Genomic DNA, 21,467 nt, shown 5'->3' with positions numbered 1-21,467 from the left:
AAAATCTGGCTTTTCTTTTCATCGACCAGTGTCGGGCTGGCATGCACGGATAGGTGAGCATGGAAAGCCGACTGTTTATGAGCTGGGCCTGCAGTTGTCCGCAAGCCTGTGGCATGTGATGCCGTAGGGCAGCTCGATGCACGCCACCCATGCAGGATTTTGTAAAGAACCAATCACTTATCCCGACCCTGACAATGATCCAGCCTCAGATATTTTGGAGTTAGCCAATCAGTTGTAAGTCTGAAGCCTAGCGTTGCTGACCGGCAGAAGCGTTGTTCTAACATAAAAAGCTGCCTGTCTTCCCTTAACAAGTTGGTCGCATCTCCAGGCGATCCCTGATTTCACTTCTCTGCTAAACGACATTTTGATTCTTTGTACCACCAAAATGGACAGTTCAGCTTGGGAGTACCATAAAGAAACCATTCGAGATCTTTACCTCGTGAAAAACAAGACGACAAAGAAAGTTATGGAAGTGATGGATAGCGAATACAACTTCAAAGCCGAGTAAGATATTCTTGTTATAAAACCATCATCAGCAATTAGCTGACCAGGGATATAGTATCAAACAATATGGGCGCTGGTTCAAGAAATGAAATTTCCGGAAGAACCTTACCGAGAAAGAATGGGTGGCTGTCGCGCGTCGCATCCACAAGAGAAAAAGAGATGACAAGGAGACCAAAATCATGTTAGATGGTATTCCCATGTCAACTAAAAAAGTACAGAAAGCAATTTCAAGATACGGAGAAGAGACTAGGGAGCCCACATGGAACAAAATGAAGCGGAAACAAGAATCAGGTATGTCATTTGTTTTAGTAAGTCAAGGTAATGCTAATCCCATCCAAGGGGAATCTCCATGCGGCCAGACCCCCCAAGGCGTTATGGTGTACACTCCGCCTTCGATGTCTCAAGACACGCCTCGGTCGTCGACGGCTCAACTTCTTGGTTTCAGCTCTCTTCCATGGTTTCGGTTCCAGGAATTGTCTGAGTTCAGAGGTATTCTGTCCGCCTTAATTGGTTTGTTGGCTATGATACTGACCTTTTGAAGATCTACGGATTGCACTTGGGAAGATTAAGGGAAACGTCAGCACCATCAGACACAATCCCTTGGATTCCGGACTCAAACATCTAATTCGTGCTATTGTTCCTTTGCCAGCACCTGAGCACACGTCGTCTATCACAACCAGGTTGTCCCAAACCTCCATGGGATCTCCAAATGCCACCAACCTTGCCAACATGGTTTTGATTGCGACGAACCACATCAAACAACTTGTCGATGATAGTGGCGACTGCGCATTAGATGTAACCAGGACTCTTGCACAGACTATCGTTGAATGGTTCAAATCTCCAAAAATGGCACCAGTTCTACTCCGTTTGCTTAAGAGCAGCGAACCAACCCTGGAAGCCCTTTTTGAAATCGTGTTCAGGGAAGCCATTTTATCTGAAAACATCTCTGTGGTGCACACCATAGCTACAAACTCTAAAATCAACCTGGACGAAGCATTGCCCGGCCCTTGGAAGAAAAAAGACTTTATTTTCCGCCCATACTGGTGTTGTCTGCCGCTAGAGGCAGCTATAATGTTGAAAAGCGTTCCTCTTGTACAGACCTTGCTTGAGGCTGGTGCTAGTGTGGACTCCACCACAGAGAAGGGTTTCACCATGACCCATGTTGCCGCCCGAGATGGAACCAAAGAAATTCTAGAGATTTTGTTGGATACTGGGAAGGGAGACTTGGCCTCCGCCTTTTTGAAGCTTGTGGAAAATGGATACCTCCATCATGTCGAGACATTGTTGGATCAAGGCCTAAATAAAAACCCGGAAGCCCTCAACCGCCAAGATGATGTTCTTGAGACCGCCGGCGACACTGCACTTACTTACGCCGCAGGTAGCGGGAACGTCCGTATGGCAGGAATGCTCTTAGCCGCTGGTGCCGAGGTCAATGCATGCGCCGCGAGCGGCGAAACCGCACTCTATTGTGCAGCACGCAACAGCGACATCGGCATGGCAGATCTACTCTTGCAATGGGGTGCCGATCCTGAAGGACTAGATTATGAGGGCCGATCCATCAATGTACCTGATAATTACTACTCAGCAACACCATTCCAGGTTGCTGCTTACCATGGAGACTTGCCGATTGCCAGGCTACTTCTGAACTATGGAGCTGATGTCAACGCACCAAATGGAGATCCTACTGACAGCGAATCTATCAGAGGGAATACACTTCTTCTTGCCATAATATCGGAGAATGGCCCCAATCATGCACTTATTAACCTGCTGTTGCAACATGGTGCTGCGGTCGATACTATTGGTTGGACACCACAGAGATCCTCGGCTCTTACTGCCGCTGTCAGATGCCGTGACAACGAATCAGTTCATACGCTTTTGGATGCAGGAGCGCGGTACTCTATTCCTTTCCTGGGCCTACCTGGACAATCGACAAGCGTTGTGCATGCAGCATCACAAGTTGGAGACTTGAAACTCCTTAGATCTTGCTTGGCTGCTGGTACAAAAATCAACGATCTGGATGAGGGTTCCCAGGCCGCACTCACCTCCGCTATAATTTCCGAAGATATAGACACGCCGACAAGATTTGACACGGTGTCATTTTTGATCGAAAACGGAGCAGATATCAATCATCCGGGGGCCGAAACGTCAGCACTCGAGGCGGCAATCAATACTGGCTGTGTTGAAATCATTGATTTCCTACTCATGAAGGGCGCGAGCTACGATGATTCCGGTGCACTGGCATCAGCTAGGGATAAAAGAAATCACCGAATGGTGGAAAAAATACTAGCGAATGCTTCCAAAGATTCAGAAGGCCGACTACAACCTTCTAATCACTGTTTTGGTCACGAGGCATTGTTCAACGCTATCTTCAATTCCGATCAAGAGATAGTTGAGAAACTTCTCAAATCGGGGTTGAGCATTGACGATCAATGTAAAACTCATGCACTTTGGCAGGCATGCCACCGTCCAAATTTGGCCTTAATTCAATATCTGCTCTCAGTTGGCGCGCTCCCAGATCCAGAAATTGGAACAGAGGGGACCATTATATGCAGTGAGCTGGATGACGGATACACGAGGCTACTCGACAAGTTCCCAACGCCATTGTGGATGGCAATCTACGGACTGAATGAGAATGCTGCACTGCTTCTGCTTGACCACGGAGCAGATATGTACAGGCGTTCTACCCAGACAATGGAAGAAACAAACACAGAGCAGAAACCGGAAGAAACAAAAACAGAGCAGACTGTCCTCTGTGGTGCCATAGAAAAGTCTTTACTCCACGTCTTTAACCGTCTGCTCCAAACCGGTATGGAAGTCAATCTCCCTGCTACAACTCCATATTCAAGAACAGCTCTTCAACAGGCAGCGGAGAGTGGTAACGTCGATATAGTGAATCGACTGCTTCAAGCTGGTGCAGATGTTAACCAGGCTCCGGCGGACTGGGCAGGAGTAACTGCGCTTCAGGCTGCAGCAATTGGAGGTTTCTTGGGAATCGCTAGCAAGCTCTTAGAGCTGGGCGCGGATGTCAATGCATGTGGAGCAGAAAATGATGGGAGAACAGCCCTTGAAGGTGCCGCGGAGCACGGCAGGATTGACATGGTCCAGCTTCTGCTCAATGCTGGAGCAGATGTGTCAGGCACCCCATTTGGAACCAAACAGTACGAGAACGCGGTAAAGTTCGCAAAGGAACAAGGGTACGATGCGGTAGCGAGGCTTCTTATCCGGCACCGGGAGAGTCTAGGATAGATTGAATAGCTGTGGCTATGGCGTTTTCTTGAGGCGTTTATGGGTTCCTGGTTTAGCGGAAGTTTTCGATTGTAATGCTTTATTTCGTCAATATCGCTGTCTCTCCGTTTTTAACATCGCGTCATGTATACTTAGGCTTAGACACTTTCTACGATGGTATTTTCAAAGCAATCATTTACTTCAGGTCCACGATGGCTTAGAAACTTACTCGATCCGTTTGCTGTCAATGCGTCATTGTTATATATTTCGAGATTCAACTAAATAGGATTTACGAAAACATCACCCATAACCCCAGAAAAATAGTAGAAATAAAACAGAATAGTATTAAGAAATATTCTTTTCTCAAGGACAAACAGATTTCCATGTTTTCATTGAAGATTAGTTGAAGCGAACATTGATGATCGTAGAAGTGAAAAAAGAAATCATGATCAACCAATTGCTCAAGCACTACATTAACATCGACCCGGCGAACCAAGGCCTACAAAAGGGTAAAAGAAACATCGGGAAAAAATTAAACTGGAAATTAAATAGGAACAAAAGAACCAACAAAAAAATCATAATATATTGTCAAATTCAGACCATCATCAGGCCGCCAATCAGTGGAATGGCCATCAAAAGAGAAGATCTCTGCACTATAGAGGCCCCAGCTTGTTTTGTAGGCGATGCAGTCTGCTCCGCTGTATCGGAATTCTCGTTCCTTGAAGAGCTCACAGCCCGTGAGGCGCTAGTTGTGGATGTTCTCATCGCTGATGTTCGACTAGAAGAAGCTTTGCTACTGTCGACAACAACACTTGAGGCCAGGCTCAACGCATTAGTAGACATAGTTGAGGCGGCCTCAGAGTGAGTGATAACAGCCGGTGTTGAAGAAACAAGAGTGATGGTACTTGATTCATATGTAACGATGTATGTTGAGACTTCGACTGTAGTGGGGGAAACAGTCTCTAATGTTGGGTTGGTCTGCGTCGCTGTCGGGGTTGTCGTACCGCTTCCTTCTGGCACAGGGACAGTGGGCTCTGGGTTAACCACTTGTTCTGGTATTGTAGTTGTCGGACTGTTGACAGTCATGGCTGTGACGCTAGAGCCCGAGCTGGGCACAGTCGTGCTAGAACCTTCGGTGAAAAGGTGTATCTTGCCAGTCACTGTGGATGTCGTCTCTGTCGCTGCTCCTGGAATTGATGATGAATCCTTAGTTTGTGTAGTAGGCGGCTCATCTCCTGTTGAATCCACGTGGATTATTCTTCCAGGTTGTGTGCCCGATTGCGTTTTAGTTGTTGGGTTATGGGATCTGCTTTCGAGGCTTTGCACGATAGCAGTAGAGCCGACTTCACTTGTTGACGGTGAAGAGGCTGGACTGGTTTCAAGTCCAACTGAACTCCGTGATGGGCTTATAGAAGCAGCCGTCCTTGATGGATCAGAAGTAGTGGCAACGGTCAACGTTTTTGTCAAACTCTCAGTACCGAGTGTAGATACACTTGGAGTTGTCGAAGATTGTTTAGTGGGAATAACCGGCTGAGAAAATTCGGGAATAGTAACGCTCTTTGACATCAAGGAGCTCTGCAGTTCAGTTGCTTCTGTAGTTGCGCTTGGAGTTGCGCTTGAAGTGATATCCATTTCGTAGGGGCTGGAATTAGGAGGGTCTGTCTTCACTGTCATCGAACTTCTAGTCTCGGTTGCAGTCTTAGTTAGAGTTGTCGGAGGACCCTCAGTAGTAGAAGGATCCAATTTGGAAGGACCAGGTGTAACAACGGACTTCGCTTCCGCTGGTGCTACAGTATCGGGGCCTTCTGGAGTGTCTGGAGGATGTCCAGTATGAGTGATTTGCTTGAATGGGGTACTTGAAGTCGTCGAAGTAATTGTAACAACGATTTTCGATCCAGCACCAGGAAACCATGTTATAGAAGAACTAAGGATACTCTTTACTGTTGTCGGGAGAGAAGATGTTTCTGGAGTTGTTGGGGGGTGCTCAGTAGTAGAAGGTACTGGTTCAGAGGAACTAGGGATGACCTTTGCTGTTGCCGGTGGTATGGATGTTACCGGTGGTGTATATGTCTCTGAAGTTGTTGGGGGGTTCTCAGGAGTAGAAGGAACCGGATTAGAGAAACTAGGGACACCGATAGAAGTGACAGGGATCTTCATTGTCGCTGGTTTGTTACCACCACCATCGGAAAGAGAGCTATCAGGCTCCTTTGGTACGCTGCTAAATACCGTAATATCTGGGCACGAAGTTGTCTGTCCAGGTACCGGCACAGGTGTAGCAGGTGCTATGTGAATACTCGTAATGTCCGTAGTGCAGCGATCGATGACAACCTTTGGCACATGTAGACCACAGAAGCGCGTAAAGTTACAGTAGCCAAGTGCCGGATTTATGCTGGCGAACGCTTCATTGAATCCCGGGATAGGAACAGATAACTCTCCATTGTATTCCGCGAAGTTAAATGTTGGAGGAAGTGCCAAAGGGGTAAGGTTTGGAAAAGAAGCATCCATAGATGTCGTTATCCCATTTTCACAAACGGCCGTTTGTGTCGCTGAAATGACCTTAAAAATAGCATATGGAGTAGGATATGTCCTATTAAAGATGACGTTAGGTAAATAAAAATAGATTCAGAATGTGGGTAGTACTTGCATAGTGAAATTGGAGCCCGAAAAGTCTTGAATGATTGCAGTTGTCCCGTATATTCCGTCAACAGCCGGAACAGTATAATGAACTGCACTGGGTAATTGTGAAGGGGAGACGAGACCTGCTAGACTCTGCATGTCAAGCGTCGTCATATTGCTTAGAACAGTCCGTGTGGCTGCAGTAATGGTCGTGCTTGCATCTTGCTCTACGTCGTAAATTATCGTTTTCGCAGGTAGGGTAAGTGACGTTGAAGGAAGCCAGTAGTGGAACTCGACGCCGATATTAACTGAGTTGCCACATGTCACTGAAGCTGTCGCGCATGAACACATATGAAGAAACGGATGTTCATGGTCATGCGAGGCGGAACTTGTGATTATATCATTCGTCGAAGTGCACCTTGTCGTATTGTGGAAGGTCGAAAAGACTGGTATGTCTGTTAGCTAACTTCGTTCTTCTTCCAATCCGTATGGGGTCTCAATGAATTTACCATGATGCGACGGTTTGAATGGGGCTGAACTTATGACTGGGGCTCCCGTCGAAGTACAGCGTGTCGTGTAGCCGCCTCGAAAGGCTGAAAAACCTTGGCCAATTCCGTTAGTTCTACCATTTACCAAAGCAGTGTGATATCAGTGCAGTTACTATTGTGTGCCAAAGCCGAAGCTAGGCTTGCGTATAATAGCCATAAGATTATCCACATGACGAGACTGCGCTTGGGCCTGCAGAGCTGAAGATATCCGAGGGTACGCCTCTTTAAAACGATTGCTGAAGTGAGCGGAATTTGTTCGGAAGGTATCATAAAAGCTCGACAACAGCCTTTTTAAATGCTTTTCAAGAGACGGCATGCAGCAAACCGATTCTATCTGCTGCAATAATACGAGAAGTATGTAGTCGATATTTCAGCTGGTGGAACCTTGAGCTTTTGCCTTGTGACACAAGGCAAAAGCCCCACGACCAACACAAGCTGTTCTTGGGGACAGCAGCATAAAAGATGCTTACTGCTTCATAACTTCGTGTGTCGTTACTTCATGTGTGACAAGCCAATATTTTCATACATAGAAACACCACAGTTCACATGATCTGCTGACCGGCAGCACTGCGTGGGCTAGTAACTATGGCTTGCCACAGCCTTGCGCGTCCTGGAGAACGAGTGGCAGACTTTTCTTCACCCGAAGATCTAGATGGAGTCCAAAATCATCTGCTTCATCCTGCTAGGGGACAGAATTTGCCATTGGTTGTTTCTAGATCTGAGCCGTTGTGAAACATAGCGCATCGATAACCAAATTAGTATGCTTGCAGCTAAAAGCAACATCAGCCACTCCATCAGTGTTACATGTGCAAAGATATCTTACCGGACTACTTGATATCCCGGTGAGCTGATTCCTCGCGACTCACCGCCTACCACAGATATCGAGACTTTAGCCTTGCCGCTGACTTTTCGGATTGCCCGTCGAACAAGTGGGTCTGCAAAGCGTTCAATATGCCACCGGTATCTTCAAATTCCGGACCAAAATGCGAAAAAACGAGATTTCGAAGGTGGAGCCCCCATTTGGGAATCCTCCAACTATTTTCATTCTTTTCAATCATGTCCATGAGCTTGGCGGCGGCATTCTTCTTTTCATCCCAACCCACTAAGCAAAATGCAGCAATTAGCAAAAGAAAGCCTCTACCGGCACCGATAGTCATGGAGCCTAGCCAAAGATGGTATGTTACCGATGGCTTGAAAGTTATACCAAAGGACCTTATCTTGACATCGTCTTAGGGAAGGCAACAATGGCCCGTGGTCCACCTTTGGGATACAAGTCGGCCCCGGACTGTATGCTGTTGACATTTCCATCGGCGGACAGGAGACATGGGTAGTAGGCCCAGAAGGCTGTCCGTCTGTTGACCTCAACGGTGAGGATTGCAGGAACCTGAGGGGCGGAATTTTCGACCCAGATGCCTCAAAAACGTGGCAGCCAACTACGGAAATCTGGAATAATACGGGAATCTATCAACTCGAGGATATCGTTCTCGGAAACCTTCGTATTAATGGCGTTCGTTCTTCCCAATTAATAAGTTAGTGCAAGGCTGTAGCTAATAACTATTAGACGGGGATATACGGATTCGATACCATTAACCTTTCTATAGACGGCGGAACGACAAAGTCGTTAAACCACACGATTGTGGCAGTAATCAACACAACTACTTTCTATATGGGCAAATTTGGCGTTAGCCCACGGCCGACCAACTTCACCGTCGAGAACGGAAATTCTTCGGCCCTAAGTGATCCGGTAAGAATAAATACTAGAAGCCCCGAAGGTCGTAGTATCTGGACGCTTACAAACACATGTATAGCAACCCAGCTTCTTCTCGCTGTTAAAAAAGAACGGTCGAATTCCAAGCCTTTCGTACGCTTTTACTGCAGGGTCGTACTCGCGAAAGAGTCTCAAGCGCCCTTTCGGCTCGTTCATCTTCGGTGGCTATGACGCCTCTCTCGTTGGGCCCCTCGATAGGCCCGGTGCTATATCCTTCGACATGGGACCCGACATCGGCCGCGAGCTAATCGTCGGCATCCAAGCCATTACAAAACATACCAAGCACACCAACGGTAAAGAGTCTCTCCTGCAAGAGCCTATATTTGCCGCGCTCGAATCGTCCCAGTCGGATATCTGGTTGCCGCGCTCCGCATGCAAGATGTTTGAGAAAGCTTTCGGACTTGAATGGAACGATACAGCGCAGATGTATCTGGTTAATGACTCACTCCATGAGACTCTAGTAGATGAAGACGCCATTGTGTCGTTTCGTCTTGGGGATGGATACTCCGGAACCAAGACGATCGACATTGACATTCCATACAGCGCGTTCGACTTGAAGGCTTCTTATCCATTAATCGAGGTCAACTCCAGTGCCGCAAAGACCTATTTTCCACTGAAAAGGGCGGCGGATGATTCGCAGTACACGCTGGGCCGTACATTCTTTCAGGAAGCGTATTTCGTCGCCGACTATGAGCGCAACAACTTTTCGCTGTCACAACGTTTGTGGAACTCCAGTGCCACTACACCAAACATTGTTCCCATCCGGTCGGTGGATGATGAAGTCGACGACACCAAAGATGCTGAAATGCCTCAGAAAACATCGACATCTCTCAGCACAGGTGCTATCGTGGGCATCGTGATTGGCGCCGTGGCATTTCTTGTCATAACCGTAGTAGCCTTCCTCAGGCTCCGCCGTCGGTATTCGTCACGTAAATGGGCTTCCATCTCGACCGGCAATATGCCTGAGTTCATAAAAGATGACGTTGCTGTCCATTCCGGAGCTGAGTTGGACGGCCACCAAAACATGAAGAATGAGATGGACAACAGCAATCAAATAAAATCCGAATTGCCAGGAGACAGAGAACACCGCAACGAAATGGATGGGACGAGTAAACCAGTTGAACTACTTAGAAATGCGCCGGACGTCCAAGTCCACGAGCTGGTGGGCGACGAACCGAATCTGGAGTTGGCGGTTGACGAATCGAACGTGGAAATAGAGCAGCCTGAAAGGCTTTAGCCTTTTGAGAATATTCGCACAAATGTCGTTCAGACATGGCATGTAATGTCTGCTCGACTTAAGGAGGAAGCCTACAGTCTCTGAATATCATTCTTGAAAATTTCTTGAAAATATAGGTGTTAGGAGTTAGCTTAAATGACAAAGGTATACATTTTACAGAGGACTCAGCGAGAGGAGATTGAACGGCTGGCCGGTGATGTGAGGGACGTCGTTGAAGGTGATCTTCCGCGTAGTGCTAAGTGTTGAACGTTGCCGCGGCCAACGGCAAAGCGGGAACCTCCGGGGCCAGTTATCTTAATGGGCTCGGAGAGTAGAAGAGGGTACCGTACTCGTAATTGCTAAAAGTCGACCGCGGGAAGTCCGCAATGTGTTCGTAACAACGTGATTGAGGAACATGGCCCACGTGATACGGTCGTTCAAACGAAGCTTGATGTAAGTCATATCGGCCACAGCGTTGCGGAAGGCGGTTATGTAGTCGCTCATGGATGAGTTTGAAGAGCGTGTCGATGATATGAGCATCGTGCAGAACGCCCTCGTCGAAGCGAGTCTTCAAGGCCTGCCACAACTCGTAGGGACCCTCGAGGCGGACAAATTAACGTTGGAAGTTGGGCCGATTCATGTAGTGATAAAGGTTTTGGCAAACAAGCGGTCGTTCTTCATCGCCGGATCGACGCTTAGCTCTCAGCCATGTGCTCAATGTCTGGTGGTCGAGGATAATCTGCTTCCATGCAACCCAGTTCATGCGTGATGTGAGAGATGCGGAGGTGTGAGTAACCGTAAACGCCGCCAACTACTCCATTTTGTGTTCGGAATCGCTGTCCGTGACCATGAGCCAACGAGTGCGAGAGTTGGTGTTAACGCGAAGGTGCGAATGTCGAAGGTGTGCGTTCGAGACGCGTCGCGATCGAGGCACTACGAAGCCAGTGGCACGAAGGACTGCTGAGCAGTTGAAGTGAGAATGAATCGAGCGCAGTGAGGCGCGCAATGTCTCATAACCCGTTGAGCGACGACGCAGCAAAGAGAGTTGATTGTCCTACGAACAAAAAGATGGAGATGCCCTGATGCGCAGAAGGCTGCGCACGTGATTGTCAAGCCCACACGGTATGTTCTCCGATTGAAACCATTAACATTATTCTGCCTCCTTGAAAAGCTTGTGGGACTGATTTCTCAGGAAGTCCAAAAGTAATAGCGATCACGTACAAATTTCGATAAATGGCTCATAGATTCTCAATCGAAAGCTGCACGTGATCGCAATTGCTCCTGGGTATCTTATATGTGACCATGGCTACCCGTTGGCACCGCCTCTTACACTTCGTAGGGATTCAATCATTGAATACTAGCTCTAGGACGTGGGCTATTTAGATGGTCACCCCAAAATTGCACGCCAAAATTCTCAGGTGCCCACATATTACCTACCCGGCGGGTATATCTTCCACATCTATAAATTAAGGAGCGTATTGGAAGTTGGAATTAAAGATAGACCAGTGATATCCATGACCTCTACACCATTACTAGGGCTCCAATTAATGGAGCACAGATGGCCATCAAACGAGCAGTCTTCCGCGCCAAAGCAGCATCAGACTCCTCCGTAGGAGACGCAGACTGCTCGGCTGTTTGCGACGGTTCATCACCTGAAGCGCTGGTAGTTCGTGACGCGCCAGTGGAAGATGGCTTCGCCGCAGCGGATGTCCGGCTAAAAGACACAGTGCTAGAGTCGACGACAACGCCGCTCGAGGCCAGGCTCAGCACTTCGCCAGACACCGTAGCGGCTGAACCACCGACACTCAAGGTCGTAGAGCCTAAATCCAGACCGCCACTTTCGTCTTTCGTGTATGTATAAGAAGAAGAGCCGACAGTGAACACGGCAACTGGTTTCGTGGCACTGGCTGCGTTGGCACTGAAGGGGACGGTGCTGCTACCGATGACAATGCCTTGGGTGCCTAGGCTCAATGTCTCAGTGCCTGTGGTAATGGCTGAACCGCCGATGGATAGTGTTGTTGAACCGACTGCAAGAGTGCTTTGACCCTTGGTAAGAGTGTACGTAGATGAATCTCCAGTGACAATCGCAACAGGCGCTTCAGTGACTGTGTTGGCGCTGAAAGGGACAGTGCTGCTGCCAACAACTATCCCTTGAGTTGCTAGGCTTAAGGTCTGGCCGCCGGTGGTGATGGCTGAGCCACCGATGGACAGAGTGGTTGAGCCGATCGAAAAAGTGTTTTGGCCCTGGGTAAGGGTATGAGTAGATGAGCCTGCAGTGACAACTGCAACCGGTGCCTCCACTACGGGTACCGCCGTGTTGGCGCTGAAAGGTACAGTGCTGCTACCAACGACGATTCCTTCTGATGCAAGGCTCAGAGTCTCGTCTGCGGCAGTGATGGCGGGGCCTCCCGCAGTTAGGGTCTGAGAGCCCACTGCAAGTGTGCTTTGACCTTCGGTAAGAGTATAGGCAGAATTGTCTGCAGTGAACACAGCAACCGGCTCGCCTGTGGCAACTGCAGCAGGCCTCGTGATGAAGGGGAGAGTGCTGGTTCCAATGACTATGCCGGCGGTTCCAAGACTGTAATTCTCGTCTGACACCGTAGCAGCGGGGCCTCCGGCTGTGAGGGTCAAAAAACCAACGGCAAATATGCTTTGCCCTTGAGTAAGACTATAAGTAGAAGAATCTGCAGTAAACACAGCAACAGGTTCAGCAGTGGCAGCCACAACAGGGTTCGCAGTAAATTGAACAGTATTGGTGCCGACAACAACACCAGCTGTCCCGAGGCTGATGTTTTCATCGGATCCAGTGGCAGCTGGACCTCCAGCTGTCAAAGTCTGTGAACCAACCACAAGAGTACTCGCATCTTGGGGCACGGTATAAACAGAGGAATCGGCAGTGAAAACTGCTACTGGTGCGGGGCCTGCAGTGGTAAATGGAAACGTGTTGCTGCCGACTACAACACCTCCTGGTGCCAAACTTAGAGCTTGGTCGGAGATAGTAACAGCAGGAGCGCCGACGACCAGCGTTGATGAACCAAGCGGAATGCTGCTTGCTCCATTTGTGACTGTGTATGCTGAGTCACCGATGGTGAATTCCGCGACTTCAACTGTAGGGTTAGCTGGCACCGGCTTTGGGGTTATCGTAGTGCTTCCCCCTAGCACGACGCCGGCAGATCCGAAGCTGACAGCTTGCTCTGATATAGTAGCAGCAGACCCACCGACAGCCAGTGTTGTGGAACCAATTGCAATGGTGCTTGCTCCATGTGAGACTGTGTATGCTGATTCACCGGCAGTGAACACAGCAACTTCAGTCGGAGAGCTGGCGGGTACCGCGGCTGGAGCTATAGTTGTGCTGTCTCCAAGGATGACGCCGGCGGTTCCTAGGCTGACGACTTCATCTGAGATAGTAGCAGCCGGACCGCCGACAGATAATGCTGTAGGGCTGGGTCCTGAGTCGAGAACAAGTGTGCCAGCGTCCGGGGTGTAGACGTAAGTTCCGTCAGCCGCTGTGAATGATGCCTCTCCTTGAGGATTTGAGTCTGGTCCAGAGTCTATCTTTGATACAGGCTCAGGTGGTACGAAAGGTAGAGTGTTCCCATTGACAACAACTCCAGCCGTGCCGACGCTGATCACTGCATCAGAGATTGTCGCTGCAGGAGCTCCGGGGGCGAGTATGGTTTGTGAGCCCACACCCACAGCACCATCTGTTTCAGTATGGAGTGCGACAGCACCAGAGACAGCGGCAGAGCTAGCCGCAGGCTCTGTTACGAAATAGTAAGTCTGACTGTTGCTGTCAATTACTGTGGTAGGCCCCGGGGTCTTGGCTGGAGGCTCGTTCTCGCTTGACGCAGTAGGCTGATCGTCACCCGTTACGGTGACTGCTGCAATTGCTTTTGTGCTTTTATCGCCAGTTTCTGATAGCAGATGGGCTGTATCAGTAGCTGTGTCTGGAGATTTTAACGTCGTCATAGTGACCGATGCTTTGGTCCCCTGTGGTTGTGTGACAGCCTCCGGGCTTGTTGTAACTGTACCTACGCTCTCGATGGGAGATCTAGTGTCGGTAGGAATTACAGCGGTACTTGACGGTAGATAACCCACTCCTTCCGACGCCTCAAGTGTTTCTGCCGATTTGGTAAGCGGTGTACTCGAGGTTGGTCTAGTTGTAGAGTCATCGCCAATGTCCCCTGTCGATATCACTGTTTTTATGCCAGTAGTCGGTGGTGAATTTGAGGGTGCACTAGCCGTAGTGCCGGTGCCAGTTGCTGTATAGTCTAAGTCTCCCGTTGGTATCCCTGTGATTTTCGATAAGGTGTGGCCAGTCGACGATGTACTTAAAGTTGGACTGGTTATAGTACCGCCGCCAGGTTCTGTGTAGTCTAGACTATTCGTCGATATCACCACGACATGACCTACGGAACAAAGAGTAGTACAATCACCGGGAATACTTGTGCTAAGCGTTGATAGTATATAAATCAAATTCCCGTTGGTCACTGTCTCTAGCGGCGGAAGCGACGGTGGAGTTGATAGATGAATAGATCCTTTATTTGTTGACTCTGGAGAATAGTCCAAGGTCCCCGTGGCTTCTGGCGATTTAGTCGCAGGTGTCGACTTCGGGGTTGATAGATGGGCAGATCCATTGTTTGTTGATTCTGATAAGTAGTCTAAAGTCCCAGTGGTTTTTGGCAATTTGGGGGGAGGCGTCGTTGGGGTTGTAAGTGTAACATGGGTAGAACCGTCATTTGCTGACTCTGGCAGATAGTCCAAACTCCGTGTGGTTTCTGCCGATTTCAGAGCAGGGGGCCAAGTAAACTTAGGGATAGTTATTGTTATTGTGGTCGCTCCTGCGCTCCCCGTAGAAGTCAACGTGATGGTGCCATTCTTGTATACATAGAGAGAGGTCTGGGAAGGTAGTCTTGCGCTTTCGGCTGAAGTACTCCTATGAATAATTCTGTCGTCTGTCACTGCTGATACGTAATCCAATGTCTTGGTGGTTTCCAGCAGCTTGGGTGGAGGCGTCGATGGAGAAATACTGGTGTATTTGGTAACTGATGTTGGATAGCCTAGAGGAGGACTTTTCATATCCGGCGATTTTGATTCAGGCGTATGAGAATTTAGAGGGTTTCTTCCTTCGCTTTCGCTCGCAGTCGTCTCATAGCTAGACCTACCATCGGTCACTGTAGGTAGATGTTCCAAGGACCCAGCTGTTCCCAGCGACTTTACCGTTGTGGCTATGAACGGAGATGGATGCCCAGTAGCAGTTTCGCCGGTTTCCAATGAAAAGTCCAGATCGGTACCTCTAACTGCCGTCTTTGACGCTATGGTGTGTGACGTACTACTTTCGTGTCCCGGTGTCTGATGGTAGGACATGATCTGTATGGATGACTGTTTTGTAGTCTCTTGCAGTGGCCCAGTGGTTGTTGGGATGGCTCCTTTGCTTTGAACAGTAGAACCATCAACAGCTATTGTCGTGATTGGACTACTAGCAGGTTTATTGTCTGTCCACGTTGATAGGCTGTCTAAATCGCTGGCCGTATCTACCGATTTTTCTGCCGTTGTGGTCGTAGAAGCGACATTGCTAAACACTACAAGCGTCTGGGGGTAGTAGGTCTCGCTCTGAGGCTGTGTCGCAGATTGTTTTGCAGCCTCTGGTACATTTCCAGTGGAACAGGCACCAGGTTTGCCTTCGCCTCTCCTTAAACGGAGATAATCTAAACTGGTAGTTTCTACGGCTGATTTTTGCGATTTCGAAGAGTCTGTTTCTTTCACGACGTGTCCGGGGGTTGGGTATATTGAGTATGTTTCCGCGTTTTGTGTGGGAGGCGGGCTGGAAGTAGGGATGCCTCTCCTTTGTTGGAGATAATCCGAATCAGAAGCATACACTGGCTCTTCTCGGCTTGCGAATCCATTGTTTTTGTTGTCAACGCCTTTTACGCCTGTCACTGGCGCTGAAATAGCATCTTCGACGTCCGTTGAGTTATCAGGGCTTGAGAGGACTGGATGTTGGTATTAGTTTTACGCTCTATTGTGAACATCTCTGATACTGGTGAACTTACAGCCATATGGCAAGGCAGAAGCTATTGATATGTAGAAAAACCACACAATTGCCAGCATATTGGTAACACAGACTTGATGTCTGGTAAGATTGTTGAAGGGCACCGAGTTGGGTGTGTATTACGTGCTGTAAGTGAGGGAGTTTTAATGGATTGGACAAGACTGCCAAATGCTGAACTCTGTCGTTGGTAAGGGAGCTGGAAAGTCTTACCATTGACCACAAACAATAGAGTGGCAATCCGCACTCAGTAAATACTTCACCTGGTGATGACTTGAGCCTCAGCCTTGCCTGAGGAATTTAATCATGGCCCGGCAACATCTGCCGAAAATCGGGAGGCTACCTTGGATAGCCATGTCAATAGAACTGAATAGGAAGCCTTACGTGGTTGCCTGGCTGCATGCCAAGCCAATACATTAATGTATAGCCTTGTGCCTGTAGTTTAAGTGGGGGCTACGGTGATTCAGCGACCTTAGAAATGCTGAAAATTGATTGGCGGAATATCCCATACCCTAGCAACCTCATTGACCACGAGGACCAGACTCTCGTCATGCGATGGAACTGAAGATTTTCAGATTTGTTGCTGTAACTAGGAAAGACGGTCTGTCAGTCTCTCCTGCAACTATGCACGCCCCTCCCGCAACCATGCAAGCCCTTCCCGCAGTTAATATGGCACAGCTCTCTCCGCCGAAACATTCAGTACTACTTACATATCTGACCGCATAACAAAGCAGGCATACCTTTGGACAATGTGCGCGAATATTGACAGCTGCTGTCTGCGCTTACGTGGGATTCAAAATTAACGCAGGTCTTTGATGCTTGTCGTCCAAAGAAAATTCTTCCAGTCAGGGCATTATTGACTTTTCTAAGGAAAAAGCGGTCAGCCCGCTATCTACTTGAGATGACATCAAAATTATCAAAGGGCTGTCATGCAGACTCACCGTGGAAATTTTTGGTCTCTCGATTGTATTCTCTAATCTCCCTCTTCATGTCCACTAGCTTGGCGATAGCAGCTTCCAACCCCCCTCGAGCAGTGGTGCAGGACATAGCGATTGAAAAACGCGGTGTCTCACCAGAACCAATATCTCTAGCACCCAGCCAAGCATGGTAATAATTTCCAAATGCAAGGTCGACGAAGGCATATTGACGTTCTGCAGGAAAGGCAACGACGGCCCTTGGTCCAGCTTTGTGCTCCAGGTCGGCACACCATCCCAGAAAGTTGACGTTGACATCTCCATCGGCGGACAAGAAACTTGGGTCATAGTAGAAGAGGGATGCCCACCGTCTAACCCCAGCGGAGACCAATGTGAAGATCTCCGAGGTGGACTCTTCAGAATGAACAATTCCAGGACATGGGAATCGGCGTCCCAGATCTGGAACGATTCAGGGATCTATGAACTCGGTGGTCAGGTCGACAATTATCTCGGTCTTACTGCAGTGCGTTCTACTGAAGCGTAGAAATTAAGTCAGATGCTAATGGCTGCTAGCTTGGGAGATTTGGGTTCGACACTGTCAAGCTCCCTTTTAGTGATGGAACGATGTTGCCAGTGAACCACTCGGTCGTGGCGGGAATAGCCGCAACGAAATTTTATGTAGGCAAATTCGGCGTCAGTCCGCTGGCGACAAACTTCACCGCGGCTGACGGCGGAAGTGATCCGGTAAGAATGAGCATCTATTCTCGTAAGATAGGATGGGCTGGATACTGATGGAGAATGTTCGTACGAAGCGACCCAGCTTTCTCTCATTACTGAAAGAGAACGGCAAGATCCCTAGTTCTTCGTTTAGCTTCACCGCCGGATCATACACGCGCTCTTCGACTGAGAGGAACGCACTGGGCTCGTTTATTTTCGGTGGTTACGACGCCTCCTTAATCGGGCCTAGCAGTACATCCTTCGACTTTGGCTCCGACAATGGTCGTGAGTTAATGGTTGGTATACAAGCCATCAAGAAACATGCCGGCGACAACGAGACAGACCTTCTGCCGACCCCGCTATTGGCAGCGCTCGATTCATCCCAACCAAATATTTGGCTGCCAGAGTCAGCATGCAAGCAATTTGAGAGTGCGTTTGGACTTGAGTGGAATGAAACGGACAAGCTTTATAAGGTCAACGACTCGTTGCATGACAAGCTTGTCAAGGAGGATGCCACCGTAACTTTCAGCTTAGGGGAGGTCCACGAAGACTCTGGAGGAGAATCGGTTGACATCGTTTTTCCTTACAGCGCATTTGACTTGACGGCTACGTGGCCAGTGGTAAGCGAGGGCAGTAGTACATACTTTCCGCTGAAGAAGGCGGCAAACAGTTCGCAGGTACGTCTGTCCATTCGAAGTATTCGGAAAACATGGGTAGTGCGAGCTGCGCTGAGGTTTTACGAGCAGTACACACTCGGCCGAACGTTTTTACAAGAAGCATACCTCATCACCGACTGGGAGCGACGCAACTTTTCGCTGTCCCAACGTTCATGGAATTCAAGCGCTGCGCAAGATATCGTTTCCATCAAGTCCCTCGACGACAGTTCCGTCAGCTCTGGAGATAACTCTTCCGCGGATCCGGCATCGAGATCTAAAAACAAATCTCTCAGTGGAGGCGCGATTGCGGGTATTTCGATTGGTTGCGTCGTATTCGCCATTATAGTTATAGGTGCTTTTGTCTGGATACGTCGCAAGAAAGCCAAGGCAAAGAGCCTGAAGCCAGATGGCGAGCCGTTAGCAATGGCGGAATATAACGCAACAGCTTTCTCCGGGGCCGAACTGGAAGGTCTCCGGAACATGACCAATGAAATGGACAACAGCAACCAGGTGAAACCCGAGATGCTTGGAGACATTGAGCACCGCCTTGAGATGGATGGTAGCAACCAGATCAATCCTGAGCTACTTGGGGATATAGAGCATCGGGTCGAGATTGACGGCACGGTCAAGCCGGCTGAGCTTGTTGGAGATGCATCGAACGTCCAAATTCACGAGCTGGTGGGCGATGAACCTAACCAGGAGGGTGATGAACCAAACCTTGAGTTGGCAGGTGACGAGCCAAACCTGCAGGAGCAGCGGTCAGCAAGGCAATAAGCATGTTTCAGTTTCGTTCGGAATGATACCCTTCGGATATAGCATGTAACTTATGCTTAACTCAAACGGAAGATCCCTTAAATCTTGCATTACATTCTTGAATCATCGACTGTTAGAATTGAAGAAGCACTCTAGGTGATGGAAAAAAAAAAAAAAAAAAAGATATTAGAAAGACTCACCACGAATATCCGAGCTTCCCATATAAGCCTACGCGCAATAATTCGAAGATATTTCGAAAACTTTCTTTCCAGTTATAGTTCACTCGCAAGAGTGATTCTAGCGGATAGTTATACGAAGGCCAAAAATTAATTCAAAGTCCGTGGAAGCATATGAACCGCCACGAACGCAGTGTAAAAATCCGACTGCGGAAGTCTGTGCTGGAGCGCTGATAAGCTAGGTTGTTAGTACGTTAGTAATTTTTAAGTGTGAAACTATTTTGTATGTTGGGTCTTTCAAGTAGGCTCTGGAATGAAAATAAGAACAGGATAAAGGATAAAGTCACAAGTGGAAATCACAGGGAGAAGAAGAAGTAGAAGAAAGATGAGAAGGAAGATAAGAAGGTGGACGAGTAGAACGTAAAAGTGAGGCAAAGAAGAGAGAAGAAGAATGTATAAGTAATGGTAAGAAAGAAGAGCGCATAAACAAACAAACCCCAAGAAAAAAGCAAACAGCAACAACAACAAAAATCCAGTATAAAGCCAGCAAACACCACTAAGAAAAGAAGACGAGAACAACAGCCAAGACACACCAACACCAACACCAACAACGCACCCCCACCCCCCTCCACATATACTCACACCGACAACCACAGAAACCCCCCAATCCCAAGCCCAAGCCCAAGTCCAAGAAAAATAAAAATAAAACAAGTCCATTAACTAAATCCTCGCTCTTATAAACAAACAAGAAAAGTACAAATCCCAAATCCCAATCCCAACCCAAAGCAAAACCAAAGCCAAAGCAAAGCCAAAGCCAAAAGCCACAATGCCAGCTTCAAAAAGCCGAAGGGTACTGTACTGTACTCACCGCAACGCACCGCAGGGGAAGCAGAGCAAACCACCCAGCCCAACCCAGGAATATTCCAACCATCATAAATCCCGCCCAACAGCCGAATCGCCATCCGGGCGCGCAGCCTTCTCCATCTGGCCTAAGCGGCGCGGCCGGCCTTCGCCTCTGGTGCCACCACTGCCACCACCGCCACGCCAACGACCCGCGCCCTTCTTGCCCTCGCCGGCCGTAGCCGACCCACCCTCTCCTCCCCTCCCGCCCGCCTTCCCGCCCGCCCCACCCCTACCACCAATTGTCCACCTGCAACCAAGTGAACAAAAGGGTTTGACGCCTATCTCACGCGTTTGACCTTTCCTCCCCTCCGCTACGTTCTCACGAGCATCCCCCCCTAACCACCACCACCACCACCACCACCCCCCTTATTCCCCACCGCAAACGGGACCCTCACGAGCGGCCGCTCCACCCACTCCACGCCCTTCAGCCCCAGTCTCACTTTCTCCCCCTCCGGCAGTCTCCACGCCTGAAACAGGCCCATCAAGCGTTCCTCGCCCCTCCTCCCCCCACTCTGCGCGCCATCGACATCGACGTCCCGCAGCTCCTCTACCCACGCCTTGACGTACCTGCCACCGTCATCGTACTCGAGCGCCTGCTTGACGGGGTTGAACTTGCGGCCAAGGCGCGGGTCGTTGCCCACGCCCGCCACGTACTGCCAGTTGCCCCAGTTGTTGCTGACGTCGTAGTCGGTCAGCATGGTCTCGTACCACTCGGCGCCGACGCGCCAGTCGATGCCGAGGTGTGCGCTGAGGAAGGAAGCCACGTTTTGGCGCGCCCGGTTGGACGTGTACCCCGTGAGGAAGAGCTCGCGCTGCGAGGCGTCGATGAGGCCGATCCCCGTGCGGCCGGCGAGGAAGCGGTCGACGGCTGCGCGGGTGCGGGCGGCTGCTTCGGCGGCGGCGGGCGTGCCGCGAACACCGACGCCCCCCGTCCCCCCGTTCAGGTACCGCCATTGCTGCTTCTGCCCCGCGCCGCGGAAGCCGTGGGCGTGGAAGAGGCGGGCGCCGAACTTGCGCGTGCACAGGCGCATGTAGTCGCGCCACAGCAGCTCGAAGCGCACCGCGCCCGTGCCTTCGTTCTCACCCTCGCCAAAGCCGGGGGCCGATTTCCATGCGGCGGGGGACGAGGCCGCACCGTCTTCGAACGCTTGCATAGCAGCGTGGACCTGTCTTGCGGTGAGGCAGCCCAGCGCCAGCCACGCGGCTAGCTTTGTGCTGAAGTCGGCGCCCAGCAGCCCGTTGCGCGTCGCCTTGTAGTGCGACATGGCGCCGGAGGCGAGGAGGTGGTCGAGGCGGGCGTGGGCGGCGGTTGGGCCGCCATGGTAGGCGTGCGCGGACTTGGTGCCTGGGGGCCAGGGCGGGGGGTGCGCGAGGCCGTGGGCGGGGTCGAGGGGCTTGTGCAGGCTTGCGATTGTGGCGGGG

The 21,467-nt window shown here is 49.8% G+C and overlaps 7 protein-coding genes across 7 annotated transcripts; 6 read left to right on the top strand and 1 right to left on the bottom strand.

Moving 5' to 3' along the window:
- The first annotated feature begins 350 nt into the window (after nucleotides 1-350).
- Nucleotides 351-758, top strand: K452DRAFT_260630 (uncharacterized protein). Its single transcript, XM_033538540.1, has 2 exons — nucleotides 351-504; nucleotides 560-758. The coding sequence occupies exons 1-2, from the start codon at nucleotides 386-388 to the stop codon at nucleotides 591-593; spliced, it is 153 nt and encodes a 50-aa protein (XP_033391184.1). The 5' UTR covers nucleotides 351-385; the 3' UTR covers nucleotides 594-758.
- On the top strand, nucleotides 597-1,043 carry K452DRAFT_239324 (uncharacterized protein; the record flags this gene model as incomplete). Its single annotated transcript, XM_033537720.1, has 1 exon — nucleotides 597-1,043. A coding segment is annotated over one exon (447 nt), but the record flags the coding sequence as incomplete, so codon positions are not given.
- Nucleotides 1,044-1,317: 274 nt separating this feature from the next.
- K452DRAFT_281495 (uncharacterized protein) lies at nucleotides 1,318-2,055 on the top strand (the record flags this gene model as incomplete). The annotated part of the gene is made up of 2 exons (XM_033539497.1): nucleotides 1,318-1,752; nucleotides 1,849-2,055. Coding segments are annotated over exons 1-2 (609 nt in total), but the record flags the coding sequence as incomplete, so codon positions are not given.
- Nucleotides 2,056-3,312: 1,257 nt separating this feature from the next.
- K452DRAFT_239329 (uncharacterized protein) lies at nucleotides 3,313-3,750 on the top strand (the record flags this gene model as incomplete). The annotated part of the gene is made up of 1 exon (XM_033537721.1): nucleotides 3,313-3,750. The coding sequence occupies one exon, from the start codon at nucleotides 3,313-3,315 to the stop codon at nucleotides 3,748-3,750; it is 438 nt and encodes a 145-aa protein (XP_033391181.1).
- Nucleotides 3,751-7,949: 4,199 nt separating this feature from the next.
- K452DRAFT_323036 (uncharacterized protein) lies at nucleotides 7,950-9,898 on the top strand (the record flags this gene model as incomplete). The annotated part of the gene is made up of 4 exons (XM_033544588.1): nucleotides 7,950-8,068; nucleotides 8,127-8,400; nucleotides 8,455-8,637; nucleotides 8,702-9,898. The coding sequence occupies 4 exons, from the start codon at nucleotides 7,950-7,952 to the stop codon at nucleotides 9,896-9,898; spliced, it is 1,773 nt and encodes a 590-aa protein (XP_033391180.1).
- Nucleotides 9,899-17,030: 7,132 nt separating this feature from the next.
- K452DRAFT_363145 (uncharacterized protein) lies at nucleotides 17,031-19,148 on the top strand (the record flags this gene model as incomplete). Its single annotated transcript, XM_033546556.1, has 3 exons — nucleotides 17,031-17,363; nucleotides 17,414-17,584; nucleotides 17,638-19,148. 3 exons carry the CDS (start codon nucleotides 17,031-17,033, stop codon nucleotides 18,985-18,987), a joined length of 1,854 nt encoding a protein of 617 aa, XP_033391179.1. The 3' UTR covers nucleotides 18,988-19,148.
- Nucleotides 19,149-19,995: 847 nt separating this feature from the next.
- On the bottom strand, nucleotides 19,996-21,467 carry K452DRAFT_16540 (uncharacterized protein). Its single transcript, XM_033535715.1, has 2 exons — nucleotides 20,441-21,467; nucleotides 19,996-20,239 (listed from the first exon to the last, which is right to left on the bottom strand). Exons 1-2 carry the CDS (start codon nucleotides 21,308-21,310, stop codon nucleotides 20,132-20,134), a joined length of 978 nt encoding a protein of 325 aa, XP_033391178.1. The 5' UTR covers nucleotides 21,311-21,467; the 3' UTR covers nucleotides 19,996-20,131.

The sequence above is a fragment of the Aplosporella prunicola genome (genome assembly GCF_010093885.1).
Source record: "Aplosporella prunicola CBS 121167 unplaced genomic scaffold K452scaffold_108, whole genome shotgun sequence".
NCBI lineage: Eukaryota > Fungi > Ascomycota > Dothideomycetes > Botryosphaeriales > Aplosporellaceae > Aplosporella > Aplosporella prunicola.
The sequence above is the reverse complement of the archived record's forward strand: the minus strand, read 5'-3'. Positions and strand labels throughout refer to the sequence as shown.

Excerpts from the sequence above, each read along its gene's own strand:
- K452DRAFT_260630 (XM_033538540.1), top strand. The coding sequence starts at position 386 with ATGGACAGTTCAGCTTGGGAGTACCATAAAGAAACCATTCGAGATCTT. Across the intron at positions 505-559 it reads GAATACAACTTCAAAGCCGA|TATCAAACAATATGGGCGCT; the intron begins GTAAGATATTCT and ends CCAGGGATATAG.
- K452DRAFT_16540 (XM_033535715.1), bottom strand. The coding sequence starts at position 21,310 with ATGTCGCACTACAAGGCGACGCGCAACGGGCTGCTGGGCGCCGACTTC. Across the intron at positions 20,240-20,440 it reads AGTGGGTGGAGCGGCCGCTC|GAGAGGGTGGGTCGGCTACG; the intron begins GTGAGGGTCCCG and ends GCGGGAGGGGAG.